At 34.0% G+C, this 14,319-nt stretch overlaps 1 protein-coding gene across 1 annotated transcript; it reads right to left on the bottom strand.

Annotated features, from left to right (window-relative positions):
- Positions 1–1,316: 1,316 nt before the first annotated feature.
- Positions 1,317–3,923, bottom strand: LOC9314833. The gene is made up of 2 exons (XM_002878720.2): positions 3,719–3,923; positions 1,317–3,385 (listed from the first exon to the last, which is right to left on the bottom strand). The coding sequence occupies exon 2, from the start codon at positions 3,027–3,029 to the stop codon at positions 1,800–1,802; it is 1,230 nt and encodes a 409-aa protein (XP_002878766.1). The 5' UTR covers positions 3,030–3,385; positions 3,719–3,923; the 3' UTR covers positions 1,317–1,799.
- Between the last annotated feature and the right edge of the window lie 10,396 nt (positions 3,924–14,319).

Here is a 14,319-nt window from a genome sequence, read left to right as displayed (position 1 = left end):
TATTAAACCAATCCAATATTTTCTTCCCCATTACCAAAAACAGCTAATTATGGATATATGTCACACAAGTTCCACTTCTTCTGGGTTGCCTAAGCTTCTACGACACTAATTAACAACACTCCAAATGAGGTTCATCTTACTACTATATATGTCAGGTCTTGAGAAAAAAACATCATCAGTAATTTACCTGACGTCTTCTCGTTTCATGATGTAGCTCACATCAAAGTACCTGAAAATGAAGATTCATTCATTCATTTTGGCCCGTCTTCTCGTCTTCTCGTTTCATGATGTAGCTCACATCAATATCTCGTTTCTTGACACCCTCATGTTATGATACGACTCTGATCGCCAAAATTCCTTGCGTTGCCAAATGCAGCATTTTTCTGCCCTTTCTCCTATCATTCTAATATCCCACAACAATAGAAGTCAAATCAAGTCTATCAATGAAGCAGACTAAATGGAACAAAGAGCTGGTACAATAAAGAAGACGGGCCAAGGTTTCGAAGGTCTTGACCAGGTATGGTAAACAGATTTTGCAAAAGACTAACTCCACCATACCTCCAAAGTTCTTTCCAGCTTGTATACGTCTCGCAAACGAAACCTAAACCTTATTATAATTAAACGTTCCACAAAGATATAAAAGGAATAAGTATTAAATCCATTTATTTTTTCCTGCTTTGATCTATGTGATTCTTTTTTCTCAATCATAGTTAAAGAAAGTCGAGAAGCTGTTTCATGAGTACAGAAATACAACAGATGTAATGATGTTCAAGAAAACTCACCAGAATAATTGCCTGCTTCATCAGTCAAACATGCATTGTAGCAAGTTTTCGTCCAACAAGTGAGACTTGCCAAAAGATGACTCCTGTGAAGCTCATTCTCTGTAAGTTTTTCCGATTTGATATCCTTTAACGTTGACTTACAGGACAAACATGTCCTAACTAACATCATAGCCATTAAGCTCATCATGGCATATGTAACACAACACAAGCATGTGAGCACCATCCAACAGGAAAAGCAAAAGATCTCAACCGATTCTCGACAAGAGATTACAGCATTTCATGCTTGGATCGGACTAGAGGCTGAAAGCAGACTCAGTAAGGGCGCTACAGCTTACAACATCATAGATTTTCCCTTTATAGCCACAAATAGAGTTTAATCATTTCGCCAATACTTTCCATATACGAAGGATCAAATCTCCAGGTAAAGTATATTAATATAAATAAAACTTGCAAAGAGTCTACTTCCAAGGCACAAGTAATAGATAGGACACAGCCACCAGTCGAAAGTAAGGAACAAGGCAATGTATTGTGGACTTTGAGAAAAAGAAAATTTCCATTAAAATGAGAAAACAAAAACGGATGTCAAATTTGTTATTAAGATATGAATTCTAAACAATGCTAAAGACTAGGTTACATACAGAGCAAACTGCAGCTATTACATGATTGACATTGTACCTTGCACCGACTTAAAAGCACAGTATCTCTGCCAAAACTCTCTACCCAATTCCCTTATTTGCCTCGGGTTTACACACAAAGCTCGAAACTCTTTGAGATTGCCAATTACTTCTAATCTTACAACATGGCAACCAACAACACATATCTTTATACGGTTCTTTGAGATTAGTTCCATTTAATCTACTAACCTGCTCTGAGTCTGCTGCTGCAGTCATAATGTGCTTTTCAGCTCAGAACTCATAACTTCATCTCTTTCCGGTTCATCATGGAACTACACAGTAAATCTTTTTGCATTCAAAATTAGTTGCCCCCTATTGGACCAGAGCATGCCGAAGATGTCTTTCACACCTCGAAGTCTTGTTCCTCGAAAGACCGCATGGAAATTCTCTCTCGGAGAGTTGGCCAGTCTTCGCCAAGCTGCTGTGGATTTAACTCCATGGCTGTTCTAAAATCAAGCAGAGACACAGAATGATGATCTTGTGTTATATCAGAAGGCCCATTGGGAGTTTGTATTTTCAAACTGTTACTTGGCCACACCCCATTTACAATCTTGTTTTGACTTTGCTGCTTGCCTATAGTTTGTTTCCCAGGATCTCCATTAGTGGACCGGGCTCCAACCAAATCAAAGCACGATTTGATCAGCTTCTTCAGATAAACATCCAACATGTCATTCAACGTCTTAGCACACTCCACCGAAACCCCTTCAAGACCCTGTGCTACTGCAATATTCTCCATCCTTTTCCTTAGCATCTCTATATCGGGTAATCCACCACTGTCATAGCAACTAATTAGCTCAGCGCTGGTTGAAACAGGAACCGTTCTACGGGACCCACCGACACTAGCTGAACAAAATGGAATCCCTAGAGGTGCAATAAGGGGACTCATTGATAGATTTAGCCTAGCCTGCTCTTCTTGATTCTCATCATCTCTCATCGACGCAGTTGCAACCTTTTCCTTATTTGGTATTCTCGGTTTTTCCACGGGACGAAGAAATTCACCATCTCTTTCATCAGCAACATATCTGCCTGATCTTTGATAATCCCCATTTTCCATACCAACACTACCTCTATTGTCTTCTCTACAAACTGGCTGATGCAACATATGTTCAACCTTCCCGTTTGACCCTAGTGGACTAGGCCTATCTCTGCTCTTCCTGTCACGCATTCCAGACCTAACTTTCCGCGGAGAGATGGGCAAAACCCCGTTGGACCAAACAGGCTCATGCTGATTATGATTAGGGATTAAAGATCCACTTTGCTCAAGACCATCTTCTCTACTTTGAAAAGCATTCACCAAAGGTTTAGTCGAATGACCAACTTCATGATCCGGTGGTGGTGACTTAGCGACAGTTGCATTCCTCAAGATCGAACGGATCAACTGGTTGTGTAAAGAGAGATTCTCCCTCCCTAACAACCTCAAGCATGTCTTATCAAATTCACTCTTAGTAAGCTTCTGACTCAGAAACCTGCCTAGGTAATAAAAATACCTTGTCGATCTTTCGACACCAATCTTCTTCACAATATGCTCTTTCAATTCACACAAATCAATCCTCTGATATTGAGAACGTTGCATGATTACTCTTACTTCAAATACTTCTACAATGGGAGAGTGCAGAGACCGCACTCTCTCTCTCTCTCGCAACGTTTATTCTCCTTCACTACAAACAAATCTAAACTCCTTCAAATGCAAATTGATTTATGTATCTGAAGAACTTCCCCTCTTTAGCAATTCCCAAATCACATACAATGCAAAGCCAAATCTCATCTTCCTCAGAACCAAAACCCTAAAAGATCATAATCCACAGACCAACTCAAACCAAAGCCCTCAAATTTCAAACCTTCTGATTCAGTATTAAAAACCCTAACTTTGAGGTCACCAAAATCATACCCTCTGAAAGAAGAAACGAGCCTCTCGCCAACTTCACGAAACTGCACCAGCAAAGAAAGACCCAACATTGTCAATCCCAATTCAAAAGCAAAAAGCTTTGAAATTTTCGAAATTTAATACAAGTAAATCGAGATCAGTGAAGTTTGAAAAGATCCAAGCTTTGGGAACAGAGCAAAGAAAAAACAAGGAATTGGGTATCAAAACAATGAAATTCGAATTGGAGAAACAGAGCATAAGGCAATGAGAAGCCAGACATAAGCTTATAAGCAGACAAAACAAGTGTTAAAAGATTGATTCGAGACCAAAGATTTGACCAGAATTTTTCAGACAACAACACGGGAGAGAGATAGAAGAAGTAAAAACTTCCGACCAACCTAAATGATGAATCTCTTGTTCGGTTCCTTAGTTCGTATTCGATTATAAGAAACCAAAAATCTTGGATTTGGCTTTCTCGTATTGCCGTCGGATTTGAATGTCTGAGCTTTTCGCTCTTCTGAGTTAAAGCTTCGATCGCTGCTTATTGGGTTTCCTAGTTTTTTTCTGTCTTTTTTTTTTTTTTTTTTTTCTTCTTCTCTTTCTCTCTCTGCAAACGTGTTCTTTTTAATTGTTTGTTTAGTCTTAATTGAATCTACATTATTCAGTATTATGTTTCCATTTTCTTAGTTTTTAATTTTTTATCCTAATTAGGAACTTTTTTTTTCATTGGATAATTAATTTTTAAATTTATTTACTTAATAAGAGTTTCGCTTGATAGTTAAAAAAAGAGTTTCATTATTGATATAACAAGATTGAATTACAGATTATTATGTTGGTGTAACGAAAATTATTATTACTACAACATTTGTATAATGATTTTAAACATCAGAAAATTATAAATTTTTTTGCAAACTAGCAGATTTTTTAAGGAAAACTTGAAAATTAGCAGCATAAGATTTTTGAAGAAATTTTTTAAAACAATAAATCCTTGAAGAAAAATTTGAAACCAAACATTGCTATCGACCAGCATGATTAAGAAAAAAACAGTAAGATTAAGAAAAAAACGGAAACTAAAAATCCACAGGACTTATATAAGAGGTCGCCCTTAAAAATCACTGGGTTTTAGAAATTTTTTTGAAAACCGTGTAATGTAAAAAGCGGAATCTGCGAAGACATGCTCAACAAAAAACTAGAGATATATGTACTATGGAACACTTTTTTAAAAGTGTTTGTGTGTTTAGGCACTTTTCAAGGTGTAGACACTTTGCTAAGGTTAATTGTCCATAACGCCCTCAAACCGATTCTCATCTATTTTCAAACCGATACCGGTTAGCAGCGACAATTTCACCATTCCATTACCCCATCTTTTTACTATTTTCCGCATCCTGTAAAAACCCTGAATTCTTTATTCTTTGCTTCCACTTCGACGGAGATTTGAGATCCGGCGATGTTCCTGGTTACATTCCTCGTTTCCGGTTTAATCACTCGCTATGTGGTTCCACTTCGACAGTCTCGTTAGTAATCTTCTCTAATTATCATCATCTTTCTATACTCTGACTACATTCGGACCTTAGGTTACGGCGATTTGTGTCAGCCATCCTTCGTCTCCGACCAATTTCTCATTTATAATCGCCGTCGATTTAGATGGAGAGTATCAAGCTAATCCCTCCTTCTTTACTTCCATAAATCTAGTCTCATCAATCTATTTCCAATTAGCACTAACCCCACTCTTGCATATATGTTTTCACCGAAACCATCTTTCTGTGGGATACAGTTTTTTCTACTCGTCTTTTTTGCCATAGACTGATATCCCTAGACGAGGCTAAATGTTTACTCGAAACTTGACATTCTCTCGTTTATCCGGTCGGTTTTCCATGGGACAGAGGAATTCGACAAAATTATTCAATCTTGCTTTGGCCCTCTCTTCCATCTGCTGATTAGTAGGTGTCCTAGTTCTTGCAAGTTGATGCATGTTTTGCTATATAGGCAGTTATTGACCAAGCAAAAGTATGAATTATGGACAGTTTTTGCTAGACACCCTCTAAGATTTTCTCTTCTAGAATTCGGTGTTGTAACAGGGTTGCCATGCGGCGAATTTCTTGAGGAGTATGACCCAGAATGTTAAGTTTCATGGGCTTCCAACTCAAAACCAATTGAAAATGAGTGGATTGCCCTAAGTCTCTTATATACTACTCAAGTCCTTTCCTATCTTTCCAATGTGGAATCTTTCTCCACATGCCCCCTCGAGATAATGACTCTTCTAGCCGTTAATCTCGACAGAATCCATCACGCCCCATCGAGATAATGCTCTTATAGCTATCTCGACAGAATTGAGTCTTCCTTTGGGCCATCAATTAGTGGCGGTGATCGGGCCACTTTCCGGGCCGGATTAATGGGTCAACGTATGGATCGGGCTCTGATACCATGTTAAGTTTCATGTGCTTCCAACTCAAAACCAATTGGCAATGAGTGGATTGGCCCAAGTCTCTTATATACTACTCAAGTCCCTTCCCATCTTTGCAATGTGGGATCTTTCTCCACACAGAATATGAGCCAAGTTATGTTGAAGGCAAGGAGTGTTTTTGAAAAGAGCTAATAGGTGAAGACATGCATGCTACATTAGGTGATGTATTTGAGATGCTAATCAATCCACTTAAGCCAATATCTTCAGACCAAAAATGTCGCCTTTCTTATCTCCTCATTGTAGACGGGATACTCATAGCCTCAAATCAAATTGGTAGGCCTACATTTAAATATGGTGAGATATTGGCAGATCTTGAAAAGTTTCTTGCATTTTCTTGGAGTATAAAGTCTTTCTTGAAGACCAAGTATCAATGAGATTCAGAAAATACATTTTATCTGATTGCACTGGGAAAAGGTTGGTGTCAACTGATCCCATCAAGAATTTCACAAAGCAACTTCAGCAAAAAAACTTTCTGTTTGAAAGGTTTCTGATATGTTGTGTTTTTATCGTTTTTGAGTCTTTGTTTTCTTTCCTAGATCATATATTTTATAGAGTCAAAGTATGTTTTCAGAGTCTTTTAATCCTTTATCGAGTCTTTACAGGTTTTAGGCTGTTTCGGAGGAAAATGAGCTGTTTTGGGATCTAAACACACATTTGGAGATGCAGTTTCGTTTAGAAGTGTCAGATGTTTGGCCTCAGATGGAAGACTTCCCACCATTAGAACTTTCCAAATTTTTGACACAAGCTTGATGAAGATGTTAGCTTGATTTTCCAGGTGATTTGAAATCTAACGGTGCATTCAAGAGTTATACCCGAATTAGTGAAGACAGGTCATTCTGGCGAGCATTTGAAGCAGTTGCGGAGTTGGAGACCAGAAAATCCAGATGGATCGATCGTTCCCATTACTCTGACGGACGATAATCAGTTTCCAGTGAAGCGAGATCGATCGATCCACCCACCGGATCGATCGATCTAACCCCAGACGCCCAGTTTGGTTTTTCTTAACCAGTTTTATTTCTTATTTTCTGTAATTGGGTATAAAAACCCCAGAGACCTAATTGTCTCATTCAAGTTCTTTTCTCTGCAATTTTTTTGAGACTTCTATTTTGGAAGCTTTTTGGGAATTCTAGAAATTCATCCTCTTTGACACTTTAGAGAAGATTTCTAAACCCTATTCATTTTCTATTTAATTGAATCATGTTTTCTTTCATATCTATTGGTGTTATTTTTTTGCCATATGTGTAAGTAGTCTCCTTATTGGGTTTTAGGGTTCTAAATAGGAGATTCAATAGATTGATGGATTGATTGTTGTTTGGAGTTCTTTATCCTCAGGTTCTTTGATTCACATTATCCTGTCAAGCTAAAATAGGATTGATTATCCTGTTTTAGATTCTAGGTTTCTCCATGCATCAAAAGTGTTCGATAGAATGCCTGAACTAATGTGAATTGAGCAATGTATTCCTAGCCACTGAGAGTTGAACGTTAGGATACATTGTGAACTTAATGAACTTGTTTGGTAATGCAAATTTGACTAGAAAATTACAAGCGAGAGTTTAGTAGTTGAGTAGTCAAATTTAGTAATTAATGTCTTGAGAGAGAATTAGTCTAAATGTGTTCATGTTCAAGAACATTTCTTTATTTTTGAATTCCTTGTCTCATGTTTCCGTTATTTATTGATCTCTAAAATACCTTATGGCCCAATGTCTTTAATTCATACGTTTAATCGTCTATTTTATTTGTATTTTTATTTACAATTCAGAAAACCAAACAAATAACTTTTTTAGTTTTAGCTAAGAACGAGTCTCGGAAATCTTTAGAGTATTTTTGGTCCTTATGGATCGACCCCGTATATACTGCCTTGCGGTTAGATATATCGTGTAATTACTCGAGCAATCAGTTTCCCTCTTGCATTGCAGCTCCTAGCACTTCGTAACATCCCTCACATGGTTGATTTGGTATCTGATGACTCCACCTCCATGACTATCCTCCATTGGAAAAAGTTAATTTTGCCTAAAAAGTCAATACCTCTTTCTTATATACTCGCCCTAGAACACAACCTTAAGATATTTGTACTGGAAAAAACTATTTTAACATATTCATGATTAGGGGGAGTGGGATGATGAGGTAAAAGACAGTAAAGTTGCATACATGTATGAATTGATTATAGAGGCTCATCGATTCAACAAATCTGAATGGCCTGGTGGTGACAAGTCATTACCATTCATTTCAATCCCTTCTTTTTTTTTTTTTGAATAAAATGTTAAATTAAATACAAGAAAAAATAACGTTTGCTAGTACATTGTTATACTTCTAAAGCTGAGAGATTTGAAGACTGAGAATACAAGAGATTGGCCTTAGAGTCTAGATGCAAACCAAGCTTGTAAGCCTGAGCTGTATCTGTGATCGCCCATAGCCCGTATCGCGGATAGTTTGTTTCGAATCCGCTTGTCAATCCATATGGCTAGCTGACTTGCTGGAGTTTGTTTCTCGCCATGTCTCCTCCCATTTAAATCCCTTCAAAGAAGCTATTAGTTGTTCACAAAAAGCACATTATGGATCGTAAGAAGAAACTAGTGCAATAGATGTAAAAATCAGACAACTATGGGTGAAGTCTCCTGCCACCATATCAAAACATAAGTATTCCCGGTCATATCCCAAACTCTCTGATGATGAAAAGTCCACTCTTTATGTTGAATTTGAAAACAAGGTTGCAGAGCTAACAAAACGTGTATTGAGGCTTGAAAACAGAAATAAAGCTTATAAATTCACGCGCTCCAGAAAAATCTCAACCAGATTTGCTGCATATTCTTCTAGATCAAGGGGGTAGGAAGCCTATTAAGGAGCGTTCAGAATCCCCAACTACTCCTGTAGAGATGCCCATTATGGTATTAATATTTGTCTATACTCCACTCTAAAATTATGGTACCCCTCCCTTTTGGTAAACATGTTATCTATTTATACAGAATGAAAGTCCCACCAATAGATTCTCAACAGACCCTCAACATTCAATTAATTGAAGATAATGGAATCCATATTACTGTATCAACATGAACACTATCACAAACAGACGTACCTGGTAAAGTTGAACAAGATATATTAACAAGAGACTTATCAAGATTCAAAGCATACAAATTTGCAACTTGACTACCGTTCTCAATCACTAAATCATAAGTAAGGGGCTTAATGAAACATGCATCAGAAGTAAAATTGACTTTAGAATTCAGAGTTTTAGTCACAACACTCACACTTAACAAATTAAATTTGAACCCAAGAATGTGTAACACATTATATAGAGACAACCCATCTATTTTCACTGTTTGACCATTAGGCAATCGCACATAGGTTTAATCTGAGGCTTTGTATTCTACATAAATTTCTTTTTCATGTGTGACATGATGACTAGCCCCTGAATCTATTATCCAAACTCTAAGAGACAACTCAGTTTCATGAGGTATATATGAAGTTAAAATGTCATAGTAAGTCAAATCATAAAGAAAAAGGAATGTAACAGTTATCAGTGACATAGATGGTACATGATTAGAAGTCTAAGCTATAACCTTATCAGGGGATGGGGAAACGCTACTAGACTGAAGTTTGGAGCTTAGATAACATATCATCTGTTGGAGTTGATCCTTAGACATACCGTCATTCTTCTCTTCAGGACAATTCTCTTTCTGAGACAACATCGAATCTGAACTGTTCTTCTTAGCCCTTGGATGACCAAGTGGATAGCCATGAACTTTATAGCACTTATCCACCGTATGATCAACACGAAAGCAATGAGAATATGATTGTGTTCAGTGAGAATAACCTGAGCTTGAAAAGCTAAAGAAGTAAGCAATGGTCGTGAATATCCAACAATCTTCTGGCTCTCATCTTGATCTAGCATGTTGTAAATCTCATTCAATCCAGGTCTTGGTTTCATATTGAGAATCTAGCCACGAATGTTGTTGAAGTTATCATTTAGTCCCATCAAAAACTGAATCACACGACTTGTCTTTGTTTCCTCAAGAGTTCCTTAACTTGATCAAAATCACATTTCTTCACCGTACAAGATCTTGTGTTGGATAGTTGTTCCTACAATGTCTTCTTCTTAGTAAAGTATTCTGATAGATCCAGATCTTCCTACTTGAGTGTCATAACAACCTGTTCAGTTTGATACTTCCGTGCGCAGTAGATTATTAACCTTGAACCTAGTGAATAGATCATCCCACTTCTCCATAGCATCTTGATAATACAATATACTATCATATATCTCCTTGTTAACGACATTAAGAATCCATGACTTCATCATTCTATTACATCTACTCCAGATGCGGAAACTAGAATCATCCTCAGAAGGTCTCAATAACGATCCATCAACCAAACCTACCTTATTCTTCGCATCTAGGCTAATCTTCATCGCACTTGACCAACTGTTTAGTTCCATCTAGAATATGAGAGACAATCGATAAACCTGGATGATCAGAATAATGAAGGATCAATGGATTGTCGAACGAATCAGAGTTCTTCGATATCGATCCATGACCCTCAGAAGCTTCAAATCGTTGAGCGAGTTGTTGTTTCGTCTTCACAACCTTAGGCTTCAAGGATCACCAAATTACGAGTAGATCGAGCAACATAACCTCCATCTTGAGGTGTAACACTTTGATTTCTCAGTTTTCCTCCTTTCTTCACCATTTTCGCCAAAATTGAGAGTGCAGAAGAACAATCGACGATGATAGAGACGAGGAATCGAAGAAATTATAGAAGAATATGAAGAAATTAGGGTGAAATCAACAGAAAAAATGCAAAAAATGCTCTGATACCATGATAGAGAACATGAGCAAAGAGATTTGTGAAATGATTTTCTGTATTTCTCAATCGTAAAAGTTGTTACAAATGTGTGTATATACATTCTACACTAGACCGGAAATTAATCTCTATTTAACTTAACTAAGACTACTAAACCGGATCTCTATACATAATCTAATAGTGTACTCATCCACAAACTCTCCAAGTTTCAATCCCATCACTTCCATTGGAACCCCAACTCTTCTTGCGAATTTTCCGATAACTTTCATTAAATTTCTACTCAAATCCACAATATTAATCTTGGAAACATATCGAATAATCTTAGAAACAGATCGAATAATCTAAGAAACCCTAGAATTCCAGAGCAACAGGGACAAGAGCAAAATCCAGAGAGCGAAACAAATCGTAAACCCTAAGCAAGAGGAAAGTAAAAATTGGAGCTTAGGGATTACCGTGCTTAACCATCTTAAGGAGAGAGAGAAGAACTGTCTATCAAAAAAGTATTTTTATTTATTTATTTATTTATTTTTTATAAACAGTTAAAATAATAAAATATTATATAATTTTACTTGAAAAAATAATATACCAAAATTAAATATTACACAAAATAATATAACAAAATATACCTAAAAAACTTATATAAAAAAAATTGGTATAATATTCTAGGGAAATTGTTAAAAATGCCCCTTTTAGTGTGCCCCTTTTCAAAAATGCCCCTTTTAGATGTCCATTTTCAAAAATGCCCCTTTTTAAATCTGAAATTTTTATAAAGTTTTATTAGGTTTATAAGGTATTTATGGATTGTAACTACTACTTGAAGACTCGATCCAAGTATTTATAAGGTTTTATAAGGTGTTTTTAAAGGTTTTACAAGTTATTTTAAAGGATTTTTAAGGTTTTTCAAAGGTTTTACAAGATATTTTAAAGGTTTTTAAAGGTATTTAAAATGCATTTATAAGGTATTTATAAAGTATTTATAAGATTTTAGATACATAAAAATGTAGTTTGTATATGTTTTAATAATGTTACATACATATTTGGGTAAATCTTATATTTTTAAGAGCATTTTTTATAAAGTTATAAAGAAGGGGTATTTTTGAAAGGGGGCATTGAAAAAGGGGCATTTTTGCAAAAGCCCCAATATACTATGGTGTTATATATATAAATGATCTTTTATGGTATATTTTATTATATTGTTTTCTTGGTAAAACTAAGTTTATAATTTATTATTTTTAATTGTTTATCAAAAATAAATAAATAAATAAATAATATTTTTGTTTATATATAACACCATAGTATATACTATACTAGATATGGACCCATGCGTTGCACGGGTTACCATTCGTAATTGTCATTTTTAATTTTTATTTTTGTAAGTTTAACTAATATTATATAAAAAAATGTTTTAATTTTAGAAAAGGTAGTATTTTAATTATTTTTTTATATAGATTACTTATGAAGAATATGCAATATAAAATACTATTTGTAATTTTGTTTATTATATGTTACAGTATGATATTTAATAATGCTCCAATGAGTATTATTGAAATTTAATAAATTATCTATATCCATTGGAAACTTTCTAATTTCAATGTGGGCAAGATGGAAACAAAATTGTGACAATATGAGACAGTGTATATCCACATCATGTAACTTTACTTGATAATATGAGAAAACCTCAAACGAAAAGACAAATTCAGAAGAAATTAGCTAAGACAAATTATAAGCTAACGTTGCGGGTTCGATTCCTATATACTCGATTGCAATGGCTTTATGATCAATCAATAAAAATTGATAAATTCAAAAAATTATAAGCACAATGATATATGAATCTTTTATAATTCAATTATGAACCTAGAAATTTAAATAAACAATTTAAAATAGTATAACTAAATTCAAAATATTAAAAACAAAGAAGAAGCATATATTATTCAAGACTTTCAAATAAACAATATAAAACTTTATTTAAAATAATCACATATTTTTAATTAGAAAATAAAATTTATATAAATAACGTAAATTTATAATTTAAATCATGACACATGTCCCTATCTAAAATCATTAGAACTATGATATATGATAAATATTATATAATTGAAATTGAAAGTAGAAACCTAAAAGATAATTTAAAGATATAACAATTAAACTAAAAAATAAAATAAAAAATATAAATAAGATGATATATGAATCTTCGATAATTTAAATATGAAAAGAGAAATTGAAATAAACAATCTAACAATTGAAAAACTAAACTCAAATAAATAATATGATGATTAGTTTAATTAAATCATCACATATTTCTAATTAGAAAAGAAATTGAGATAAATAATATAAATTTTTAAATTAACTCATGACACATGATAAAATCTTTGACTGATAACAGTTAATAATAATATTAATTACTAATTGAGAAATGAAAATATATCATATTAGTTATATAATAAGATATGTTTCCTTTTTAATAAATTGCGTGATTTCTTGTTTTAATTGAAATATATATTTTACTTATAAAAACGTATAATTTCCTTATTATTATCTTTTGATATTTTAAAATTTTTTATACGAAATATTAATTACTTACAATTATCCTTATAATTATCTTTTACATTTTAAAATTTTTTTAAATTTATAATTACATAAAATTTTCTTTTTATATCTTAAAAAGGAAAATTTTATTTTACACATGTCAAAATCTAAGATCGATAGAATTGCCACGTGTCACGATCCTATGAGTTACTAACTTTAAAACCATACTTTATATAATAAGATACTTTGATTTATGGTGATATAGCAAAATATACATTTTCCTTTTGCCAGTTTTCTTTTATAAATTTAAAGGACATTTTTTTTCTTTTACATTTTTTTGGGTTAATATTGGGTTAACATATAGTCAAAATTGATTAAATTTGGATAAATTTTGAGTAAGTCAAACCGAGTTAAATATTACCGGATTACTAATCGGTTCAATTGGAGGCGTAATTTTAAAAACAAATCCGAAAGTACATATAGTTTTATGAGATAATTGGCTGGAAGACAATAAATCTTAGTCTAACTAGTTTTTCTACATTTCGTTTTAGAGTCCATAACAAAGAAGATTTTAGCCCACATTTGTTTCCAAACTAACCCCACACGTCTGACGTTTCGTTTTTGCTTTTAATTTTTGACTCTTACGTGTTTATTTCTCTTTCATGTTCATCTATCTCTTCTCTCTCAACTATTTTCTAATTAATTCATTCAAACCGAGTAGAAAAACACTGTCGTTAACTATTCACACTGTCGTATCAGAGAATTTTATAGTAGATCTATTCTTTGGAAGAGACAGCTTTCACGAACAAATATGGATCTACAACAACATTTTTGGATCTCCACAAATAGATGTACAAAGCATTGATGCAGATCTAAGAAAATTTGTGGAGATGAGTCAAAGAATTTAGATAGATAAACTAATAATAACAGTTCATGCATAGATAAACTAATAAGAAATTTTATGGTGAAAAGTAAGAAGACGATGAAGCATAGTCCATAGTCTATGCATGAAATAAATTTAGGGAAAAAAGTTCGAATTTCATCAAAATTTCACAAATAAATAGTAAGACATGCTGCCCTGCAAGTTTCATGTATCCCTTGGTTAAATTTCTTAAATTTCGTAGCAACGGTTCTATGGAGATGGACGATAGAAACCCTATGAATTGCTTTTTGGGTAAACATGTCCCAATTAGTTAAAAAAATAATAGTTAATTA

The sequence above is a fragment of the Arabidopsis lyrata genome (assembly GCF_000004255.2).
Source record: "Arabidopsis lyrata subsp. lyrata unplaced genomic scaffold ARALYscaffold_4, whole genome shotgun sequence".
Classification (NCBI taxonomy): Eukaryota; Viridiplantae; Streptophyta; class Magnoliopsida; order Brassicales; family Brassicaceae; genus Arabidopsis; species Arabidopsis lyrata.
This window is presented reverse-complemented; position numbering and strand designations above follow the sequence as displayed.

Bases quoted from the DNA above. Each gene is read 5' to 3' on its own strand.
- LOC9314833 (XM_002878720.2), bottom strand. From the start codon at position 3,029: ATGCAACGTTCTCAATATCAGAGGATTGATTTGTGTGAATTGAAAGAG.